The 25,343-nt window shown below is 35.1% G+C and overlaps 2 protein-coding genes across 26 annotated transcripts in view; both read left to right on the top strand.

Moving 5' to 3' along the window:
* The window catches only part of rhbdl3 (rhomboid, veinlet-like 3 (Drosophila)), a 78,009-nt gene extending 72,812 nt beyond the window's left edge, over window positions 1–5,197 (top strand). For 10 of the 15 annotated variants that reach the window (XM_087255581.1, XM_087255578.1, XM_087255575.1 and 7 more), the window contains 2 exons: window positions 532–592; window positions 3,463–5,197. In XM_087255581.1, the coding sequence (XP_087111707.1) occupies window positions 532–592; window positions 3,463–3,734 (333 nt within the window). In that variant the 3' untranslated portion in view covers window positions 3,735–5,197. 15 annotated transcript variants of the gene reach the window in all.
* A 5,382-nt stretch (window positions 5,198–10,579) lies between these two features.
* On the top strand, window positions 10,580–23,035 carry znf207b (zinc finger protein 207, b). 11 transcript variants are annotated; one of them, XR_015492416.1, is made up of 12 exons: window positions 10,614–10,744; window positions 11,156–11,282; window positions 11,363–11,501; window positions 16,266–16,454; window positions 16,532–16,607; window positions 16,691–16,761; window positions 16,981–17,123; window positions 17,634–17,726; window positions 21,024–21,168; window positions 21,447–21,594; window positions 22,376–22,558; window positions 22,760–23,035. XR_015492416.1 is itself a non-coding variant. In XM_087254722.1 (12 exons), exons 1-11 carry the CDS (start codon window positions 10,704–10,706, stop codon window positions 22,534–22,536), a joined length of 1,404 nt encoding a protein of 467 aa, XP_087110848.1. In that variant the 5' UTR covers window positions 10,614–10,703; the 3' UTR covers window positions 22,537–22,558; window positions 22,760–23,035.
* Window positions 23,036–25,343: the final 2,308 nt, after the last annotated feature.

Genomic DNA, 25,343 nt, shown 5'->3' with positions numbered 1-25,343 from the left:
TCCCAGGGCCACCACTTTGGAAGCCACAGGTATAGAGGCCAATTTCAAACAGCTTAAATAAATGTGTATGTACTGCATAATGACTTGGTCACAGTCATTAAATATTAACACTGGGGCTATCCACAGTTCTCTCGTCTCAGAGCATGAACCCTCCTGTACTTGCTCAGCATTTCAGATAGAACTTTTTGTGTCAGCACTGTTACATGGTCAGGACTCAGATTACAAATACTTTGTCTATACAAAAATGATCTCTCATCAGGTCAAATGAAATCTGACTCAGTTGATTTTAAATATTACATGCAAAACTGACCTTTAATTAGCTGATGAGTCACAGGTGCTAATGTTGCTCTGAATCCCACATCATCACTGAAAACGCCTGAGCAAATATCCATCTCATCTTGAAATAATAATAAGCTGGAGTACCAAAACCAGCTCCCTGGAACAACAGCAGAACACTTTAGGAAATACAAATGTGCTTCTATCTTCCTACTCTTTTCTCCTAATTTGATGTTTCTGTCCCACTCTTTGCAGAACTGGTCAGGGATGAAGTGTCAGTTCAAGCTCTTTCGCATGGCAATGGCTCTGGTGTGCAGTATGTAACCTTTGTTTTTAAGATACTTGTGCTTAATGGACCCTTCTCACAAGCCTGTTATGGCGCGTTTACCAATCATCAGCATCTTAAATCCTGAAATTTTTTCATATTTTGATTTAAAAAAAAAACATATGAACATTTCTACGTATTTGTGTATGTAGTATATCATCTCTGCTTCAAATTACCAAATTACCCATAACAAATTACATTTCTAATGCTGTGTCTATGGGACTGGACAGTAAATTTGACGTTATCCTCCCCTCTGGCTGCCGTCATCAATCTCACACAATTTTTTTCCTTTTTCTGAAAGTGTTTATAACATCATCGTGGAGATTTTCTTTTATTATTTGACCAAATTTTAAAAATAAATAAATGTGTTGTATTATCCTATTCACTGCCAATTCTCCCAAAAAATCCCAACTATGGTGACTTTCTTTACTGAGGATCCCGGAAATGTGAAAAGGGTCTATATATAAAAGATCCATGTTTCTACTGAAAATACTTTATTTTAACATGACAAACATTATATTAAGGTTCAATTCATTTTTATTTCAGGGGCTTCTGTACAAATGTTGCTGTTTCTGTAAAAATAAAGAATATTTAATAATTAATAGTATGAAATGGGTTCAGTTCGGCAATAAGAGGTTTCATTAAATATGCCAATGTCGTTGTCCAGTTAAGTTCAGTTCAGTTCAGTTCAGTTCAGTTCAGTTCTGTGTTTATTCAGATCACTTCATGAATAGATCAGTTTATTCAGATCAGAAGACTTTATGCAGTTTCTAATTTTCTAAGTCATTTCTAATAACTGATTTATTTTATCTTTGCCATGATGACAGTACATAATATTTTACTAGATATTTTTCAAGATGCTTCTATACAGCTTAAAGTGACATTTAAAGGCTTAACAACTAGGTTAATTGGGTTAACTTAGCAGGTTAGGGTAATTAGGCAAGTTATTGTATAACGACGGTTTGTTCTGTATATATATTCAGCATTTTTACAGAAACAGCATATATATATATATATATATATATATATATATATATATATATATAAATATATATATATATATATATATATATATATATATATATATATATATATATATATATATATATATATATATATATATATATATATAGCTTAAAGGGGCTAATAATTTTACCTTAAAATGTTTTTTTTTGTAATGAACTGCTTTTATTCTTGCTAAAATAAACCAAACAAGACTTTCTTCAGACAAAAAAAATATGATCAGACACACTGTAAAAATATCCTTGCTCTGTTTCACATCATTTGGGAAACATTTAAAAAAGAAAAAAAAAATCAAAAAGGTGTTTAATAATTCTGATTTCAACTTTATTTGTGTTATTAGCTTTATTAAAGAGTTAATTCACCCAAAAATAAAAATGATGGTATTACTCACCCTCATGTCATTGCAAACCTGAGACCTTTGTTTGTCTTTTGAATCTAAGGTGAAATCTGACAGCTCCTCATCCTCCATAAACAGCTCCCGACTCGCGTTCACAGAATAATTTAGTAGTTCAGTCAGAATATTGTTAAGCATAAAACAAAAATCATGACTTTATTTAAAAGTTAGAGACACTGAGGAGAGGAAACTATTGAATAGTCATTATTTTAGTTTTATGTGGACACAAATGAATTCTCATAGCTTGTAAATATCCCGAATGAAACACTGGAGGTGTATTTTTTCAGACTTTGAATGAGTCGGGAATCTTGCCATCTGTGGAGGATGAGAGAGCTCTCAGTTTTCATTATTAGGTGAACTAACACTTTAATAATTTTGAGCTATGTATAATTACAAGCAGCTAACTTCAAACCAAACACAAAACTTAACCCTAGTTGAGTTAATTAACACTAGTTACAGTGCATATGGAAAGTATTCATAGCACTTCACTTTTCCCACATTTGTTTATGTTACAGCTTTATTCCAAAATTTATTAAATTCATTTATTTCATCAAATGTGAAAAAAATATTTTATTGAAATTGTTAGAAATTTATTAAAAATAAAAAAACTGAAAAATCACATGTACATAAGTATTCACAGCCTTTGCCATGAAGCTCTAAATTGAGCTCAGGTACATTCTGTTTCCACTGATCATTCTTGAGATGTTTCAGCAGCTAAATTGGGCATGAATTGGACAAATTCAATTGATTGGACATGATTTGAAAAGGCATTCACCTGTCTATATAAGGTCCCAGGGTTGACAGTGCATGCCAAAGCACAAACCAAGCATGAAGACAAAGGAATTGTCTGTAAAGACTAAAATTGAACTCTTTGGAGTGAATGGCAGGCATACGTTTGGAGAAAACCAGTCACATTGTCAAAATATCAATGCTTCACTACAACTGAAGTAAATGTCCTTGAGTGGCCCAGCCAGAGCCCAGACGTAAATCCTATTGAACATCTCTGGAGATATCTGAAAATGGCTTTACACCGTCGCTTCCCATTCATCCAGACAGAACTTGAGATGTACTGCAAAGAGGAATGAGGAAAAGTTCCCAAAGACAGGTGTGCCAAGCTTGTGGCATCTTATTCAAAAAGACTTGAGGCTGTGAATACTTAAGTACATGTGACTTTTCAGGTATTTTATTATTTATTCAATAAATGTGCAACAATTTCAAAAAAATCTTTTTTCACTTTGTCATTATGGGGTATTGTGTGTAGAATGTAGAAAAAATGTAATCCATTTTTGAATAAGGTTGTAACTCCAAAAATATTTGGAACTGTATAAGTTACAATTTGACATTTATTATATTGGTTATAATCGATTTGTAATTTAAATAAAATGTAATCAGATGTAAGTAATTGGTTGTAGCCAATATAAAAGTTTATTCTCTGTGTCTACAGTGAGTGTGGAGTTTGGCCGTGCTGTCTGGCTTCGGTGCTATCCCCCAGCCTTCCCACCATGTCCTAATCCCAGCTTTGTGGCCCATCTGGGGGGTGTGGCAGTGGGCCTCACCCTTGGCGTTGTGGTTCTTCAAAACTATGAACAGCGTTTGCAAGAACAGTCCCTGTTCTGGATCTTCTTCAGTGTCTACACACTCTTTATCCTCTGTGGAATCTTCTGGAACATTTTTGCTTACAATCTCTTGGATGTCAAGTTACCCCCGCCTCCTTGAAGCACAGAGTTTGTGTGTCTCAAATGACTAACAAAATAATCTAGCTGTTGTAAAGGTCATAAATGACTAAACAAATGTTAAGTACCTTACTGCAGTCCTCCTGCAATGTTCGTGTTAGTGCCTAAACCATGCCAAGTTCTAGCATCGTCGAAGCGGTTCAAAAGAGCAGATTGAGATTTCTACGCAGTGATGAGTGTAAATTTGCTGGACAGGCTGAAAAGCGCTTTTGACATCTTCATACTTTGAGGGCTTTCAGCAATAGCACAAATATTATTTTCAAAATAAAACTGCTGCAGGCTTGTCAACTGAGTATCATTAATAAATATCAGTATTTTATGAGAACATTTGAATAAGTGTTCTATATTTTTATAAAAGATAAAGACATGAGGTAGTATGAAAGCACTGATGCAGTCTGTTGTGTGTGTGAGAAGAATCCTTAAAAGATATTTAAGAATAACCAAAGTAGCAAGGAAACAAATGAACAGCAAATAATTAGTATTACAAATGTTTCAGTGTATCACTCTAGCTGGAATGCTTTTTAATGAATCCGATATTATCCAAGGAGACTAACTCCCCCTCCTCTTCAAAGTTGAATCACTACTGTCATCCTTGCAGGAAGGGAGTTTGTGGCACCAGAATACAAATCTTAGTCCTAAAATTGATTTACTAAATTATATATTTGAATCATGTATTATAGTAAGAACAATGTGACTTGCAAAAGTGACAAAAAATCATTTTGAAAGTCATTTTGAGAGGTATATATGACACAAAATGCTAAATTGGTATTGTTATAAGCTGTCTAATATATACATGCTTGTATTACTGTAGTTTTGGAATTGTGATTGTGTACCTCAAATTAACATCTACTATACCTCGAATACTGTAAATGGTCAGTGTTTTTCTGTTGGTGCTGTAATATTTTTGGAGGTTTTCTGAGTGTCTGTTCCTCTAGTAACTGGTTTGCACCTTTAAGTTCTGCCAGTGATTACAGACACTGATCCTGGTACAGCTTTGTGTTTACTGTGAGTATCTTCTGCCTGTATGTGGCACCACTGACTCAGACTAACATGAACAGAGGAAACCCAAAATAAAATCCTCTGCTTCTGAAAATTAGTAAATGCAGTACTTTAATGCCAGTTTTGTGTCCTGAACAACAGGAAAAGCTTTCACAATGTGTATAAGCTACTTTGCCATTTATTTATTGTTTTATTTTGTTTTGTTGCTTTTTCTATCAAAATGTAATGAAACATGGAACTTGAAAAGGGCAGTGACACTGGAAATGCGAATGCGTATTTCAGCATGCACATATTTTGCAGATTTGAGATGTAAATATGGAAAACATTATTGGAAATGACACTTTCACTGATTTCTTTTATTTCAAATTGTGAAAGAAGTTTTTAAACCTGAAACATTTGAAAAAAATGTATATTGTTATTTCAATAAAATGCTTTAGAAATAGCAAATGTTATTCTAGTTAGGTGGTTTTATTACTATAAGTTATGTTAATATATAGTTTAAAATGTTTACTAAGTTATAAATTATGATTATGAATCAACTGCAGGCTAAAGTAGTCAAATATGATCAAATTTACTACAGTAGTTTGAGTGACGCACTTATTTTTATTTTTCCCTTTTTTATTTATATATATATTTACACCATCTGACAAAAGTCTTGTCATCGATCCCAGTTGTAAAAACAACTAATAATAACTTGACATCTGTTGAACTGCATCCCAATCATCACAAATAATGAAGAAGACCTATTGGAATGTGCATGGACACAAGATTCTCACAGAAACCAGTCAAGTTTAGTAAAGGAAAAATTATGATTTGGGGTTATATTCAGTATGGGGCATCCAAGAGATGTTCAGAGTGGATGGTAACATCAATAGCCTGAGGTATCAAGACATTTGTGCTGCCCATTACATTACAAAACACAGGAAAGGGGAATTTATTCAGTAGGATAGCACTCCTTCTCATACCTTAGCCTCCACATCAAAGTTCCTGAAAGCAAAAAAGGTCAAGGTGCTCCAGGATTGGCCCGCACAGTCACCAGGCATGAACATTGAGCATGTCTGGGGTAAGATGAAGGAGAAGGCATTAAAGGTGAATCCAAAGAATCTTTATGAACTCTGGGAGTCCTGCAAGAACACTTTCTTTGTCATTCCAGATGACTTTATTAATAAGTTATTTGAATCCTTGCAGAGATGTATAGATGCAGTCGTCCAAGCTTATGGGAGTCATACACATTAGTAATTCTTTTTTTACTGCATCTTGACTTTATATACTGTACATTATTTCTGTTAAGTGACAAGACTTTTGTCTAAGCAAAGACAGACCTTACTGTCCTAATTAAATAATAAAAACCAAGGCTTTCATATAAGCAACTTCTGATACCAAATGATCAAGTTGTTATTTGTTGTTCCTACATGACAAGAATTTTGTCATGTAGTGTATAGAGAGTAACTTTTGGTCAGATACTTCTAAAACCATTGCTCAAAAGTTATTAAAGGATTGACGAATAAAATCATAACTTACTTTTACTTGTTTTTGCAGTGTTTTTAAGTAAAAGAAATTGATTCACTAACATTTTAAGTTCATAGTGATACTGAAGCCTTTCCCAATGTCCTAGCCCAATTTCCTGTTTTGTTCTAAAACAACAACAAAAAAATGCCTTGGTATGACGTGTCCCAAATAATTTATTTTATGAATGTAAATATCCGCTGTGTACCTTGTAAGTATGCAAAGATAATTTTTGTTTTTGTTATCATCAGGCTTTAGCCACAAACTACAGAAAGTGCCTCACCATGTCAAGCAGCAGGACAATTTACTTTAAAGTCCAAGTAAAGCAGCATAAAGCATGACATTGTCTTACTGACTGTGAAATCCAATTCAAACCTTTGTTTTTGTAAGTGACACTTCTGTTTCTACATGCCCAGTCCATCTCCGACTTAAAACTGTGTAAATGTGAGTTGCAACTGACAGTATAAACGTACATCATGCTAGGATCAGTGAAAATGAGTCCATATTCCAATCTCAGTGTTTGTTGGAAAAAACTGTTTTTGTTCACTTTTTTGTTAAAGGTTTGTTAATCTGAAAATTCTGTTATTAATATTTTTCATGACATATGAAAGCTCTCTCATCCTCCATAGACAGCAATGGTTCAGAAATGTTCCAAGTCCAGAAGAGGAACCAAAAACATTGTCAAAATGTTCCATGTATCTTCAGTGGTTCAACTGAAATAAAGCTCCAAAATCATTGTGTGCCAAAACATAAAACTTCTGCATCAGGTCATCAAAGTAAGCATTTACTATGGCCAGTAGACTACGATGTGTTGATATTAGAGTAAGCAACACAAAACTAATAAACGCACACCCTGATCTGATATGTAATATATAATCTTACACTGCTCATGAGATTGTAGTTCAACAACTAAAGATGCATGGAATGCTTTAACAGTGTTTTTCGGTTCCTATATATGTGAACTTGGTAATTAAGACGATCACAGTAGTCTGCAGAAGCCATTAAATAACCATCTACTTCAAGGTGGGTGAAAACGCTTAAAAGAGCAGACTGTGTTAGTCCTATACAAAATTTGTTTCACTCAGAGGACTTTTACCTCTGGTGTTAAGATGCATTTCATCAATCTAATCACAAGTTGACAATACTAAATAAAAATGGGTGTAAATGAGGTCTAAACATTTTTGACCATTGCCAGAGGTTTATGAAAACACAACTAATTGTATTGCTTATGCACTGCAGACGCTCATGAGAAATGCATTGGAACATAGAAAAAAAAAAAAAAAAAAACAGCTGCTCTCTAAGCTCTAACTCTTAGAAAAAATAACTCAACAACTTGGTTCAAAGTTTCATGGTACATATAGCAAGGTTAGGTTTATATAGGTTAGGTTACATAGCTGGGTAAGGTTATATTATTTAGCTAGTCATTTCTGCCTGATCTGCACTGGACCATCAAAATTCCAAATGCATTATTTACTTAATGTGGTCTACAGCAAAATTAATAATGTTTTACATATCACTGTAGTTATTTGTCTAGGTACTGACTTAATCAAGAAAAATTGTTAACAATGACATACATTTTTCAAAAATGTTTCATTGATTTGATACAATTGCTTGCTTCAAACTTCAAACAAAACAAAAAATCCCAAAGAAATTGAATGTGAGTGCAGTTATGGAATAAATAAAATAAAGTTTATTCATGTATATTGCAAAAAGTACACAAAATATTTAGCAATTTTGGAATTTGTAGGATATACATTATGCAAAATCGTAAAATGTATCTCTCTTGTTTTGTTGGATATGTGGAACTTTCGTCTCACATATCTATTGTCACATTTTTATCAAAAAAAAAAAAAAACTCTGTCCCCTCATTAAGGTAAAGAAATGTTTTAAATAAATGCACATAACTTGGTGAAAAAAACTCTTTATGACAAACTTTGAAGCATTTGGCAAGTTTTTTTTTATTTTTCAAGTTTTTTTATTGCAATAACAACAGGCAATTACAACAGATAGAAATACAAACAGAAGTATAGTACAAACAATACAAATATTTTTTGCAACAAGATAAATGCGACAATTTTAAAGAAATATAATAATGATAAAGCAAAAAATAAAGACAACGAGATAGAAAAAGAAGAAACAAAAAAAATAAGAGAGGGAACATGAAAAAATAATACAAATTAAAGCAGAATACTAAATAAAGCACATTTTATAAGTGTTAACTGCTTTCTTGTTATGAGATTACATACAGTTCCAATTCTTGTTTTAAATAATACAAAATTTTTGTTACATTTATGTATAAAGAACTTTTCAATAAATAATATGAGCTTTATACAAAATTTGAATTAAGGAATTGTTTTTCTTTAAATTAAAACTCCAAAATAATATGTCTGTAGCTTAAAGCAAAGTCACCAAACCTTTTTGACAAATGGAGAATTCACATCAGACCAGAAAGATTTAACAAAGGGACATTCCCAAAACAACATCTTACATAAATAATTATAAGTAAAATAATGCATAACTAAATATAATAATTAAATAAAAAGGACTAGGACTTTCCTGTTATTTATACTTTTCTATTAGAGACAGAAGATTAATAGCACTTTTTGTTTTCATTCTCTTAAAGGATTTTATATAAGAAAGAATCTCTTTATAATTACTTTTTTTTATTAAGCCCATAAGCAGTGTATACAACTTATACATATAACATCAAATAGGCAGAATAAGTATCTTCAACAATGAAGAGGAAAAAACAGGAACAGCTAAAAACAAAAACAAAAGAAAACAGCTAACACAGGTGGTTAAAATACATATTGAAAAAGCAAATACTACTCATTATAGGGAAAGAGCCACAGACAGTTGAAGTTTTTAGATAAATCAATAAATTAAAAAAAACCAATAAAAGGTATAGTTTAAATTCGTTGTGAAATTTAACAAGCAGCAAAACTAAGTTTACCACATACAACTATTTACTTTTAGGTTGTTCTTACTCAGTAGCCCCTTTCACACATACAGACCTTTCCGGAAAATTACCGGCAATTTTCCGGAAAGGTTGTATGTGTGAACAGGTCCTTTTTGAAAATACCGGTAAATTCGTTCTGGCTATTTTCCGGAAAGAGAACTTGTAACATTACCGGCAATTTGCCGGAATGCTGCGCTGTGTGAACGCAGAAGGAATATTTCCGGAATAAGCGCGTGCTCGTCTAGAACGTGCTGACGTAAGACTTCTGCTTTAGCCAATCACAACAGTCAGACGCATTTACGTCCGCGCGGTTTGTGAGAATAAAAGCCTTTGAATATTTTTCCAGACGCATTTAGCTGCTAGAAGTTAGTCAGATAACGTTTATATGTTCTCCTTAATGCCAACTGTGCAAATAATCATCGATAAGATGCTTATGATAAGCCGTTGTTTGTTTACCTTCAAGCTTTGCGCGTGTGCCCATGAAACAGCCTGTGAGCGGCAGCACACGCACATATTATGAACATCTCGACATGCGAATATGATCCAGTGAAAGTTGTTTACAATATTGATCATCAAAAGAGTTTGTAATTTAGTCAAATGTTTACAAATACAAGCGCAGCCGTTTAAAGCTCATTTGTGGTGAATGATGTCAGAATTTACCGGTATTTTGGAATGGATGTGTGAATGCTCTTTTCCGGAAAATTTCCGTAACGTCCTCGCCTGTGTGAACAGCGCTTTTTTGAACATACCGGTAAAGTCGTTCCGTAAATTTTCCGGATATTTTCCGGTATCACTGTGTGAAAGGGGCTAGTGAAGCCCACTACATGTTTCCTATACAAAGTACATTCATTATAAATTTTACTTTAAATAAAATTCAAGACTTTTCCAAAATGTTTTTGTAAATGGACAGTTCCAAAAGATATTAATAACAGTTTCAAAACAGTCATCCCAAACTGAACAGTTGTAGGAGATATCACTTTTATATTTTTTCATATAATGATAATGATGGATTGAGTTAATGAATTATTTTATAAGAAACCTCTTTTACTTTATTTGTTAGAAAATAACTGCGGAAGCATCCATACCTTTTCTCAACAAATATTATCCACTGAATCAGTCACACCTAGTAGACTAATAATATTCTGCTGAAATAATGAACGGATTACCCTATTATTATTTTTACAGGGAGAAGCAAAACATAATCTTCTAATATAAGAATCGACCAAATTAAGCGAAATTTGTGATACAGGTTGTGGATTGTAACGGGGGCTCTTTTCTTTCCTCAGACAACGTCATCAGAAGAGCGTGCGTGTCATCACATCACGCAGCTGCGTCTTTGCGTCATGTGGCTCTGCATTGTGGGTAAAAATGTCTTAACTCAGCAGTGCCGCGCCATTTTTTTTTTGTGTTTCTACCAAAGAGCTGTTTAGTGACGGGTTTGAATCCCTTACCGGTTTGTTTAGAAGACGATAAAAAGTGTTTATCAAAATGGGACGAAAGAAGAAGAAGCAGTTGAAACCATGGTGCTGGTATCCTTTTCAGTGATATGTGTGCCGCAGCATGATCATAAATTTAAGCTCATGCTATCAGTTTCACACTGCAGCTATGTCTGATACAAATAGACGTCGTAAGACAATTGTAAACCCGTATGTTTCGTTTTTTTTACATTTAGTTGTATTAACGTCTTTTGGGATGAAGTGGGTTTTGCCTCTCCTAAGTAACGTTAACTGCTCAGGATAAAGTTAACTGTAAACGTTATTTGTCATTATTTATGCTGTCTGAACGTTCCGAGTTATATGAATCGAACTAACTTAAGTGATAACGTTAGTGGTTATTTCACTATGAAATTGTTTCATTTTTTAATTGCTTTTTGATGTTTTTATTCCGCTTTGTCGTAGGCACGTGTGCATTAATATATGAGCCTTGACTACAACTTCAAGGTACTGCAACAGAGATTTTGACGATGAGAAGATTCTCATTCAGCACCAGAAAGCTAAACACTTCAAATGTCACATATGTCACAAGAAGCTGTACACTGGACCCGGATTAGCCATACATTGCATGCAGGTATGGACAGTTGTGCTTGTAAATTTTCATTGTGGTTGGTAAGAGATTGTTATTTAATTTAACGTTAAATGTTTTTAAAGGTACACAAAGATACAATTGATGGGGTTCCTAACGCAATTCCGGGAAGAACAGATATAGAACTGGAAATTTATGGCATGGAAGGTATTCCAGAAAAAGACATACAAGACCGGAGAAGAGTTCTTGAACAGAAATCACAAGGTATGGTGTTACAATCACAGTCAGGTAAACCAATTTATTCATAAAAGACCAAGATACACCATTCTGCAAAATTCTTTATTTGTCTATCTGTCTGTATAAAGACACAGACCCTTCGCTAAGCCCCGTCCTCAGTTAGTGTTGCTACGCCTGTCAAGCTTTCGTGCCTGGCATGTCTATTACAATATGGATGCATCAGTGTCATACATTGCCAGGGATATAATTATTTATTTTGGCGAACAGGTGTAATATCCGATATACAATCTCATTGAAGCTCCAAGTGATTTTACAAGAGAGAAGTTAAAGGTCTACAAGTCTTTGGATGCCAACAGTGTTGTTCTGTGTGGTCATGTGCAAGAAATAATGCTCCATGATGACCAGATTCAAAACCATGTAGAGCTAAAAACGAGATTCTGCCTAGCCAAAGACAAGGAAAGCAGACGGAGCTGTACAAGGCCTGGGTAATTAATCACCAACACGCAAAACGACTGCATTCTGACAGCGAACTGAACCTGTACGGCAGGGTATGTGAACCTGCACATAGAAGTAAAGTTGGTTTTATATTCACACATTCAGACTTTCTCCTAAATAATATAATTTCCTTAAAGTATTATTTGCAAACTCTAAATAGCGAAATCATATTAGCAGTAAATGACTATCAAAGTACATCATTGTTCACAGTCAAATAAACAGTGTTAATGTTGTTTTCAAGTCACACTTGCAGGCTATTTCAGACCGAATATTCAAAGTGCCATAGTAAACAATATAGGGAGTTTTTCACAAGTTGTCACTGAATGAATGTGTGAATAAAAAAAAAAACTTGAAAGTTTACCTTAATAACTTACTTTCACGTTTCTTAGCATTCAGTGTCTTTAATTTAATTAAAAATATGTAACTGTTTTTGCTGAATCTTTTCTGCAATCAAAAACGAGTAATGTGTATGATTAAGCATAGCGTGAACTTGCATAAACTGCAGAGTCCAGCATTTCTAATTAGGTCGTCACTTCTTTCAGCTCCCTTTTAGCCAAAGACGTCTGCAGTTAGCATTAAAGCAGTGTGGTGTATGGTCAAAGTTATGTTTTCTATTTGTGGACTTTCTAATTCGGCATCTTACCGCACAACACAACATGTTTGCTATTGCAGCCTGTCTTTTTTGCACCCGGGGACCCGTGTGACGTCATGTGTGACATAGGTTGGTAACTGGTCTTTAGGCAACCGATTAGAGAATAACTTGATCAAAATTAAAGCTAGGTTAGCCTAGCCGCCTCATACGCTGTTAATTCAAAAGCTTAGTTCATGCACAGCAGGAGAGGTGAAATTTAAAAATTATCCAATATTAACTAATTAAACCGCTCTTTTTTTTTTTTTTTTTTCGGCAAAAAATCTCTTAGATTAATTGTTGTGCAATGAAATATAGCGTTACTAACTGACGAGGAAACACGCATTGACATTGCTTCTAATTCATTCATAAAAAGAAAAGGCCAGAAAGGCGAAATTGATGGATTTGTGCTAAATATTATCATCATTGACCCATAACAATGTACAGTACCTACAACTGTCTGTACGTTTGTGTGCTTTTTATCCAGTTTCTATTCTAATTTGCAGTTAAGGGGGAAAAAATTGAAATGCAAATCAAAGTATAAATAGCAGAAGTAAACAGATGACTAAATCTCTAAAACATTGACAAAAACATCAGTGAATTGTAACGCTGACATGGACATGATGGTTATAAATGACTGGAAAACAGCTGCGAGTGAAGTATATTGATCGCAAATGCTCAGTTTGTGATCACATCTCTATTTTGTACTGTTGATAGGCAATTTCAAATCATCGTAGCTTGAAAAGGATGGAAATATGATTACTATTAGCATTAGGGATGCACCGATATGGATTTTTTGGCCGATAATGATAACCGATAACTCTTCAGACTTGGAGGCCTGTATATATATACACTAGCGCTGTCAAAAATTAGTGCATTAACGCATGCGATTAATTTTAAATAATTAACGCGTTAAAAAAATGTACGCAGTTGCAGGTTTTTTTTTTTTTACTTCCTGTTGTGGTGGACCTGTGTTCAACATGCAAGAAATGGGTCTAAGACCAAGGAAGCGCTTTATGAACGCAAGTTTCAGTATAAACAATTAGTCACATCACCAGGCTCTCCAAAGTTTCATGCAATTTCGGGTGTTTCATTTTTAACTTTCGACTTCTGTTGTAAGTTGATACCGCATGGCGAACAGAAAAGAAAATCCTACACATTTCGTGACTCGGTGTTCCTTTAAGGTAATGAAATCACTGCTTAGGCTACGCGGTAGACTTTTAATAAGAGTATAATCTTAATCATATTAAAATCGGAGTATTGGTGTCTTATGTAAATGTACTCAAAGTCTCTGGTGAAGTCGCGAGCTCTCAAAAACAGGGCATTACTCTGCCTTTCAGCATGAGCCCTCCAAGTTTAGCGTGTTTCCTCATTAAACGCAACGAAAGCATATGCTTCGCGTTGTTGTGTCAGAATCCTTGTGAAATACAGTAATACTTTAGGACGCTTAGTTTAAGCAAATTTGATGAATGTGATCATGTGTGTTAAATCTGAGGGGAGTCGCTCCAGTATGGAAGGCCGATGGGGCCAAAACGTCTGCAGCGCGTTGTGTGTGTGTCTGTGTCAGGCCCGTTGAGGGGTGTCAGGGGTGGAGTAAGCGACGTATCCGAGTAGGGGCGTGTGCGCGCGAGCCGTACCTGAAGGACGGTGGGGGTGAGTTGCGCGCGAGACGTACCTGAAGGACGGTGGGGGTGAGTTGCGCACGACATAGGCTACCTGAAGAGCTAGGAGGGATGCGGGGGGAGAGGGGTGTGCAATGTATTTAACAACCGGTTTGCGAGAAATTATCATTCATTTGCGGGCATTTGGGAGTCTCTGTGCACTTGCGTGATACTCCTAGTCTTAGCAACTGGATAAATGTAAAGGAGGATTAAGCAAAATTGTTTCTACTCTATAACTAATGCTCTCTACTCACAGCAATAAAACTTTACAATGAGTGCAACAGTTTGTATTCTATAGTTTATGATTATAATTTTTAATTTTGGCATTTTTTTGCAGTCCACTTAGAATCCAACATGGAAATCAATCAATGCATTGATTGTTTTGAAATTTAAATGTCATTAACATGCCTGTGTTTTGATTTTTTTAATAAAAATGGCTGTCAAGCCAGGATCTTGATGGTTTATTGTGGGTATGTTGTTTACATGAAGAAATCTGTGTTACAAGTTAAACAAAAATTCTATTAAACAATTATATTGAAAATTTTAATTCTAATAAACAATTATATTTTGAATTTAAATAGTTTTTGTCTTGCGTTTACATTAATTTTACATTTAAATAGCCAAAATTACAACTTTCAGTATTTTAAATGCAATTAATCACGATAAATTTTTTTGAAAAGGTGCGATTAATTAGTAAATTTTTTTAATTTTTTTAATCGTTTGACAGCACTAATATATACACATACATGTGTGTGTGTGTGTGTGTGTGTGTGTGTGTGTGTGTATATATATATATATTTAAAGGCGATTTAAAGCAAAATACACAATGACACTCCATCAAACATATCTAAAATGATAAGCAACATGCTTACTTACTGAGTTATTAATGCACAGCAATACCACATGAAGCAAGGACGGACTTTGAAGAAATAAAAAGTCTGAAGAGAGCTCTATTATCATGCACAGGCCTGTGCGAGACAGGCAGGTCTTTACAATTATGCAATTTTTCGGCTTAAAGATATCGGCCTAATTTAGATGTCGGATCGATAACGATAATCTAAAAAACAGCATTTATCGGCCGATAACGATATGGCCACCGATATATCGTGCATCCCTAATTAGCATGACTACTATGGCGAGGGCTTAAATGGAGCAGTGGTCATAATATCGAGCGGAGGAAAAAAAAAGAAAGACAGCTGGGAAACATAACCTGCTTTGTAATTTTTTAGGTAACAAAGTTTAGATCTTTTTATGGTAAGAGGTGTGTGAGTTATTGCCGTCTATCACTGAATGTGTTAGAAATATCGAAAACAAAACCAAATTAACTCTGCTCCTTTAACGTTCCTCACACAGCTTGATCTACGCTGGTATTTCTCCCCTTGGGTTTTGGAAAGAGAAAAAAAGTCCACCATCCCGTCCAAACTTTTAGGATACCGGGTATAGGGTTGGGTATCGTTTTTTTTTTTTTTCGATACCGGTGCTAAATCGATACTTTTAAAACGGTACCGGTGCCAAATCGATACTTTTAAAACGGTACCGGTGCCTGAATCAATACTTTTTAGCCACAAAAAGATGGTGGATGACTCTACAAAAATATTTAGTTTGACAAAATATTTAAAAAAATTATTTTAATAGAACAATATAATTACAGTTTAATGTAAACATCAATTCATATTGTATTAACACACACATTTCCTTTGATCATTTGTTGGTTTGCATGAATTTGAGATTTGCATTATGAAATTACATTTTTGCCGCAGCACTTAATGGCACCGAAATTCATATGCTGATTTAATACCGGTACATACCGGTTACCAAGGGTTTCAGTACCCATATTTCTCAATCCATATGCACAACGCTTTGGCTTGTTTTCCTCGCTTGAAAGGTTTACAGACCTCCAGCACGTAGCTACAGTTGCTAAGCCACGATTGTTATGTGGCGGTCTTAGGGTGTGGCTTAGCGAAGGGTCAATTAAAACATCATTATAAACTTGTTCACTCCCAACAGAGAGTCAGAAAAAGAAACAGAATCAAGATGATTCTGATGAAGATGACGACGATGATGAGGACGAAGCTGGACCTTCATCATTTCAGCAGCCTACTGCTCAACCTCAGGCTGCCTACATGGCTCCAATGACTCAGACAGGCATCCATCTTGGACCTCAGGCTCAGGGCATGCCGTCTGCTGGTTATGCAGGTGGGTATGCCAGTATTTTGCTGAGTGCAGCTTAAATAAAAAAAGTGTACCTTAACGCATCGTGTGTGTTTTTAAAGGCATGCCACCCATGTTGACTGGTGTACCACCAATGATTCCAGGAATGCCCCCAGTAATGCCAGTTATGCCACCAGGGTATGTCTTTAATGTGTGCTTGTGTTGGTTAAAAGTGCATATTATGGTCCAATGTGATTTATATTTGTTTTTCTTGTTCATAGCATGATGCCAATGAGAGGGATGATGCCCCCTGGCCCAGCAATGCCTCCAATGATGCCTGGTATGCTACCAGGTCAGTTTTGTGCCTAGTTCCTGCTGATACATTATTTTAAAAGCCCAGGGCATATTAGTAAGGAAGTTTCTATTTTAAGTGATGTACTGAAATAATTTTTTTTCTGTAAAAAAAAAGTTGCATTGTAAAGATTTTATTAGATGTATTTGACAAATTGGATGGTTAAGGATGATATTGCTTGATCATAAAGTTGTAGTAAAAAATGTTGTTTTTTTGTAGGAATGCCACATCATGTTGGCAGACCTGGCATGCCTTCTATGGCACCTGCAGCCCCCGTCACAGTTCCTGGACTGGCCAGCAGACCAGCTGTGCCCATCACACAGTCTGCTGCATCCAAACCACTCTTCCCCAGCGCTGTGCAGGTACTGAGCTTACAGCCAAACTCATTTTAAGGGTTGAGTATGTGTATGGCTCGAGATTGTAAACAAATATATTTATAGGGGTCATTAATTGAATGGTAATGTGTGAATTGTCTTTAAGAGTTTGAAATCGTGCATTGCATTATAGATGCAATCAAAAATGTAGCAATGTTATGATTGGGCAACGCATTATTTTTGAACAATTGTGATGCAAGTAAAAAACAACAGCTAGTTTACATTTTATAAAAGGATAAGAAATGTTTTAATCTGAATCTAAAATGTGGCAAATCTGTACAAGAATTAGTACTTTATAGTAAAAATTGAAGATTGTCACTTTGAGTGCTGTTCCATTGACAAGTCGTTTTACTTGTAAAGGTATGTGTTTTTAAAATATATGCAGTAAGCTACATTACTACAGTAACGGACACTTCATATTTTGTTGGTGAATCATCTCAAGGGCTCAAAACAAAGCTTTTTTTTTTTTTTTACTATTAACCTTTCTCTCTGCTTCAGATGGGGACTGGTGTTGCAAACCCCAGTGCTCTTCCTGCAAGTGCAGAGATACAGTCTGCCTCATCTAAGCCTCTGTTCCCTAACTCTGCTCAAGTACGCACAAGTTTGTGTGCTTCTTTGTACTGCAACAACGCATGCAGATCAGAGATCTTCCGATTTTAGTTTCTGACGTTCGTGTAAAATGTATATGCGCACATATTGTTATATTTGAACATGCAAATGAAACAGGGCTGCAACAACTAATTGATAATGGAGATAATCAGAAACTAATTTGATCGTCAATTAGATGTCACTATGCATCAACACTAGGGATGCTCATTTCGGTTAATTTTGCTAACCGACAGCCGCCGCTCGTTAATTGAATATTTACGGTTAACTGGTCAGATTAATATTATATTATTATTAAGGTAAAGTAGTAATGATAAATTGACGTGTCTATTTTGTGTTTGGCACGTTAAATATTGCATTTTAAAATACTGATTTATTTTAACATGCTAGCATAACAATGACAGAACATAATAACAGAGCATCTTCACACACCTGCAGTGTTTCCAACAGCATAGAAAACAGAATAAAATAAATAGGCCTGTCCTAAATTATTTTCCCCCAAAATTATTAATTTAGATTACAAAACGAAAACACTGACTGAATCCTTTTTAGGAACCGGCATAGGCTGTTTTTTTTCCAATCATGTTTTTGTCTTCCGTCAAATAAAAATAGCAGACTTCCTCAAATCGTTCACTCCACGGAAAATATGCATTTATTTAATGCCCCGGTTTTATTATTATATCACAAAACCTTTTTACATTTTTAATAGAAATCATTATTTTAAAGATTATGTCTTGATATATGGTTTCCTCTCACTCGCGGTTCAAGTGCGCGCGCTGTGTGATGAAAAGACAATACTGAAACCGCACGCATATGTTGACTTTTTGTAAACAGTTTTGTTGTTTAAATATGATATTGCATTAATTTGCATACATGCTTTATAATCTGTAAAATTAAAGCTAAAGCCTATTTGTTGTGTCTATGACACAGATCCAGGAGGCCATCAGCATCAGCGCTGGTTTGGCATCGACTCGTCTATTAAACAGCAATATTCTTCTTCCATTTTGCTTCTTTGGCAAGTATGTCTGTAGGCACGTGAGTTAACACAAATGTGTTGCAGTTGAACAAGGGGCCGATCACAGCAAACGCGCTTTTCTGTTCCAAAACTCAAGGCGTACCCGACTGCCTTTTATGTTGACAAGGTCAAAAAGCAGTGTGGTGCTCTTTTTTTTTTTTTTTTGTCACTATGAAACGACTGAATCAGCTGGGTATTGATTGTGCAAGAGTTTTGCTGTCTATATTGTTACAATTGTAATATTTGACAATATTGTGATATTCAAGATTTGCAAAGTCATACAGCTCTGGATAACTTGAAACAGCGAGCAGCCTCTCCTATATCTTCAGTGTTTTCTCTGGGATTTTTTTCCAGCTGTTGCAGCAGACCTTTTACACAATCTACTAACTACTTATGGCGTTATTTTAATGACAAATGGAGAAATGTCGTGAGCGCAGTAAAATCGAGATCGTATTTACATGCAATAGATGTGTGCTTGCACGCCGATTTCCTCTGCTCGTGCACAAAACCTCTTGCATGCCCCCTCAAATATTCACTGCTCAAGCGCAGATCTTGTACGTTCTCAAATAAACAATGCTGATATGCAATTTGGTGCGCTCGTGTAGTGAGTATGTATGTCTCCAACATTTATTAGATTTGCTAAGATTATTTCTGAATGTCTCCAGTAGACCAGCAGAGCAGCATTAATGCATCCTGAAGTAAAGTGAAACGGCTATAAACTCCAGCAAGATAAAGTCATTATATGCAGAGCCACAGACCTTTATCTATAAATAAAGTATAATTACAGAAACTGTGTTCATCCTAACTGAAAGCTACATTGTGGTTTGCTGGCCTCCTGCATCACACACCTGTCAGTCAGTCAGTCAGCACGTAACCTCAAAGGATTAAACAAATGACACACAGCACTACTGCGGTTACAGAAACGTTTGCACTGTTATAATTCACTTTTAATATTAACTTCAACTTTTAATACGTTTTAGTGCGATTATAACCCGCTAATAAAAAACAACAACAACAATGACTGAATGTTTTAAATAGGAAGCTGCAATGTAGCCGTGGAGGGATGCATTTTGATGTGGCGCCCTGCCATGGAAGAATGAATGTAGCGGAAACCATGCCAAAATAAAAATATATTTTGTAATCGTTTAACTGAAACCATTAATTGGTTACAAACGCATCCTTTCAGTTAACGGTTAATCTATTATTATGAGCATCCCTAATTAACTCTTTAAGCTGTTTTTTACTGTACTGAATAACCTGTTTCTAAAGACAAGACTTGTGATATAGAAAAGTAAGCTGCCACAGGAATAGTGTGTTTCCCAAGTTGTCCTTAACATGAGCAATTTTAAGTGGTTTAAATCACATAGTTTAATGCAACTTGGCCTCTCAGTTGCTTGGCAAACACATAATTACTAATGCAAGCACAGATAAATGATTTTTCCCTGGCTGTTTATATACCATACTTGTATTCTTATCCATAAATGTTTGAAAGTCATGAGATTATTTTACACTGTCAATCTTCAATAAATATCTATCTTCTTTTGATTGTATGTCTACACATGGATTTGTAGGTCTAGATCAGGAGTTGGTGTCTTGTAGAGTTTAGCTTCAACACACCTGGCTGGAAGTTTGAAGTCAACAACAGCATGTTTGATTAGGTTTAAAGCTAAAATCTGAAGGACAACGACCCTCCTGGTTAAGAGTTTACCAAAATGGCTTGATGCGTGTTTCCTGTATTCACATAGATCTGAATGGAAGTCAGTTGTTTAGTCTGTTGTTGTTGTTTGTTTGGTAAACTCTTAGCTCATGTATTTTAACAGGTTTTGTAAAATGTATCTAGATGCATACATTGACTGTGTTTGTTTCTTGAGCCAAGGACAACACTGGGAAAAAGGATTAGGAACGGGGGTTTTTCTGAAAATGGTTTGGCTTCATTTGATGTCAAATCTATATATCTGAAACGAATTGTCAGTTGCAGCCCTGATATAAAACTTGATGTTAAGCTGGTTGTTTATTTATTTTAGTTGTAGATGCATGCATGCATAGGATTTTTTTTTAAAGTACATCACAAGTCTTTTTTTAAAACAAAGCTTTTGCGTTCTTTTTATACCAGTTTGCCCTAAATTATGAAGTTAGCAGGCTTATTTTAAATAGTCTGAAACGGCTATATTTGACCTTAATTTCACTTTTGTGCCATTGTTTGCTGTGAATAGGCAAAATCTCTTTTATTGCGAGCATGTTGTCAAAATATCAGTCTTGGTTTTCAGGCGCAGCAGACAGTATCAGGACCATCATCAACCAGCTCTGATTCTCCCAAGGTGACATTCCCAGCCTACACCCAGCCTCCTTCCACTTCCTCTGTGGTGCCTGCCTCCTCCAGCACTGTGGCCAAGCCCCCTGCCACAGTCACAAGTAAGCCAGCCACCCTCACCACCTTGAGTGCTACCAGTAAGTTGATGCACCCTGATGAGGATATCTCGCTGGTGAGTGCTTGAGTTTTGCTCTGACAACTTTTTTTGACCGTAAGTAATGTGAATGCATAAACTGCTGAAATAAAATACGAATTTATTCTAGTTAAAAGTAGTGCTAGTTAAAGTATGAAGTTGTGCTATGAGAATGCGTACAGTCCAAATGGGTTTTTGTTACTGTAGTTGCCTGATTGCATTGTTATTGTCTTGGCTCTAATTCAGGAAGAGAGACGAGCTCAGCTGCCTAGGTATCAGAGGCTAATCCCTCGTCCTGGGCAGACTGCAGCCACGGCTGCCTCAGCTCCCCCTAGTGGAGCAGTGGGAGGAATGATGCCTCCTCAGCAGCCTGGAATGAGACATCCCATACATGGTAAGATGTGTGTGTAGATCATTCTCCTTTTAGAAGGTTAGTCACCATTAAATCCAAACAAATTAAAATGACTTATGTTGTAATTTAATGTTAGACACAGTACTGATGTTGAGTATTTGTTTTCAACACTTCATTTGGTTTATGGATCTATATAAATCTAAAGTGAAAAGTTATACATGGAACAGAGACGTTCTTTGCCCATTCTGTAAAAGGACTTTTGTATTGTAAAGCTAAAAAAGCAATTAAAGGCTTCATTTAGTTTTTTTTTTTATATATATTTTTTATATTTTGTTTTATATCGACGCTGTGTGATACTATTATAGTTACATAATATTACATGACAATTACAAGCAAATAAAAGCAGAATTTGTTTAATGACTCCATTCTACATAACAACATGAAATGGAAACCTTATCTATCAGTTTTATCAAATACTGTGACCTTTACTGACAAAATGACTTCTACAAACTGGGTAATTAGTTGCTACAAGCAAAACCAGAATCCTTTTGGATGAATTTTCATCATGATTATCACAAACATAGCATGTTAACATCAACAATGGTTGTGTTTTGAGAGCTGTCAATACTTTACAAATCAGAAAAAAAAACATTTTATTGGAGATCATCTATGAATAAAAGATAAGTCCCCAAAAACAATACATTATTTAATCACGTTCCAATCATTAAATGGATTTGTTTATAAAATCAACATTTTGGAACATTTTAGTGGAAGTGAAAATGCTATGCATTTCCATGTTAAAGCATTGCCCTATTTCTTTCAGGTCAGTATGGTGGTCCTCCTCAAGCCATGTCTGGTTTTATGGCAGTTGGCATGCCTCCTTATGGACAGAATGCCCCAATGGTGCCCTCATACCAAGCTGGCCCAGTTGGGCCTCCCATGGGCATAAGGCCATCTGTAATGTCTCCAGGTAGCCGATACTGAAGCAGCGATGTCATCCCATTAGGTTTGGTTAAACGTTTTCTCATCTTGTGCTTAATAGTACCCAAACTCACTGCTGAAGAAAAAACTTTATACTGGACATTTGAGATATGTAATATCACAAACGTTTTGGATTAAGTCCTTAAATAAAAAGATGACCATAACAACAGTATCAATGTTACATTTGATACATGTGTTGCTTTTCTTCCGATTGTGTTTCATTCAGGTATATTAGTCAAAGGTTCGTAATATATTGAAGCTGCTGGCCTAACAATATCTCCATATTCAAGGCAAGTTTCAATGTTTTCATCTTAGTCGTGAAGCCCTCACAGCACCGTACCGTGCTGTTGGACTATATGTCCCCAACAACAGCTTGGTGAGGGCTTCAAATCATTCTTTTGCATCCATTTAATCATTCTTTGTACAGCACAAGGGTAAACATGTCTCTGTATTTTCTGTTTGTTTGTTTGATAAGTTGTAATAAAACATCATTTTGATTTTCCTTTTCTTGGTTTTGTTTATGTCTGGGGGGTTTTCCTGAACAGTGAAGTCTTCAGGCAGGTTGGTTTTTCTTAAGTCATACCGATGTAAAACAAATACTGTTTTTCGATAAGTTTGTTCTGGAGTGTTCATAAAATATGTAGCGTTAACATGCTGTTAATGGAGGCGTACAGTAAAGAGTAAAGCTCAATCACTTTCATATTTTTTACTGTAAAAAACACATTTGCTTGTTAAGTTGCATGAATGGGCTTTCCAGAAGTTTTTAAATGCACCACACAATTTGTGATGTGCTTGATTTGATGTTTCTCGGTTACCAGTATTAAATTGGTGCAGTGAAGTACAGCAAGAACACACAGCATCTCCAGGTCTGCAGGTAGGACTGTGTGACTTGTATTGCAAAGGATCAAACTTTACTGCATGTTTGTCTATTTTACTAGTGTTTTTGAAATCCTTGTGTTATAGAATGGATTCATCTCAAGAATTTGTGGCATTTTTAAAAAACATTTTATTTTTTAACCCTTGTGTGCTGTCGGGCATGTTTTCATCCACTCTGAGATGATTTTGAGTCTTAATTTGGCCACAACTTTCCGTTTCAGCAAATACAATGAATTTGGTGACATTTTGAGAAAAGTGCTTTGAAAATTCAACAACACAATCTGGGAAAATGTACTATTTTGATATGTTTGTAGCTATTTTTGCCTCATTGACTTCCATTATAATGGCATTTTGTGATAGAAAATCCATGACACCATATAATTCTTGATTGTTGGGAAGAGGTCAAATTTTTTTTTGTTTCTGCTGTTGATCATCAGTTGCAGTGCAAAACAAAAAGCTTAGTTTCTGACTTTGAGTATATAGAGTATAGCGTGAGACATCTTTGTGCACTTACCTTGATATGTCTGAAACTTCTAAAACTCCTCAGCTCTCAGAACATTGCTCTGTGTAATTATGCACTCACACATTATAATGCAGTTTTATTTTATAGAACTCCATATAAAACTTTTTGCACAGGCCTATCTTAAAGGGTTAATGAAGGCAACTAATGATCCACGGTAAAAATGAAGTTTTACCTCTTCACAACAGGGAAAACCATCATAAATGCATGATTATATAATGTCAATGACTTTGCAGTCATAAAATATTGATATAATGGAAATCAAAGGAGGCAAAAACAGCCTCAAACACAGGGTTGCCCAAACTCTGTCCTGGAGGGCCAGTGTTCTGCAAAATTTAGCTCCAACTCTGATCAGACACACTTGGGCTAGCTAATCAAGCTCTTACTACGCTTCCTAGAAACATATGTACAGTTTAGGGTTTATATAAAAAAAGATCGTCATTATTTATTTATTTATTTATTTTTGTCATTTGCGGCTACAAAATGTGAATCTGACTTTCCCTGCTATTCTATTAGATGTAAACATTTCATTTCTTTTTAACAAATGTTTCTGTTACAATAAATATTCTGAGACAATAAAAGATAAGCAATATTTATGAAAACATGTGAAAAACAAAATGAGTAGACCACTTATAATTGTGATATTCTCTATGCCTCTATAGATTTGTGATAGTTTGAGAAAAAACATTTAATTGTTTGATCTACTATTGACATTTTACCAAAATATAAAATAATCTTTTAGAATAGGATCGCATTAAATGTAATTGAATGCAATGCAATTTTAACTCTAAATAAATATATATGTTTATATATATATATATATATATATATATATATATATATGTATATATTACAGTTTACATTTTTTTCAATGTAAAGTTAAGTTTGGAGGAATAACAATGCTTTATCGTGATGGGGTCACCACATTAATGTCCTGTAGGGCCAGTTTAGATCAATCTTTCTTCAACACACCTGTGTGAAAGTTTGAAGTATACCTTAGCCATTGATTAGCTTTTTCTGATTAGGGTTGGAACTAAACTCTGCAGGACATCAGCCCTCCAGGACCAGCACTGTCTTCTGCAGCTCCTGTAAGTGTCATTTCTGTGGAAAAACTATACTGCTTAGTCCACCATAGAAGACTGTGCTTCTGAAAGGTGATTTACAAATTCATTAAAAGTAAATAAAGAAATGGTCTACTTATTAAAAATGGAAAATTTGAAGTATTCTATTGAAGTATAACATTTAGAGACAGATTCTGAAAAAATACAAGGTCAGTATAAACAAACATTCATCTAACACTTATCAACAACTTTTTAAAAAAGATCAAGATACATCAACTTTTACCTTCAGTTGAGTAATTTCTCTGTACATAGGTCTATTATACATCTTTTGTAGACATTCTTTTGTATATTAA

This window comes from Danio rerio, chromosome 6, assembly GCF_052040795.2.
Source record: "Danio rerio strain M-AB ecotype USA chromosome 6, GRCz13ab, whole genome shotgun sequence".
Lineage (NCBI taxonomy): Eukaryota > Metazoa > Chordata > Actinopteri > Cypriniformes > Danionidae > Danio > Danio rerio.
The sequence above is the reverse complement of the archived record's forward strand: the minus strand, read 5'-3'. Positions and strand labels throughout refer to the sequence as shown.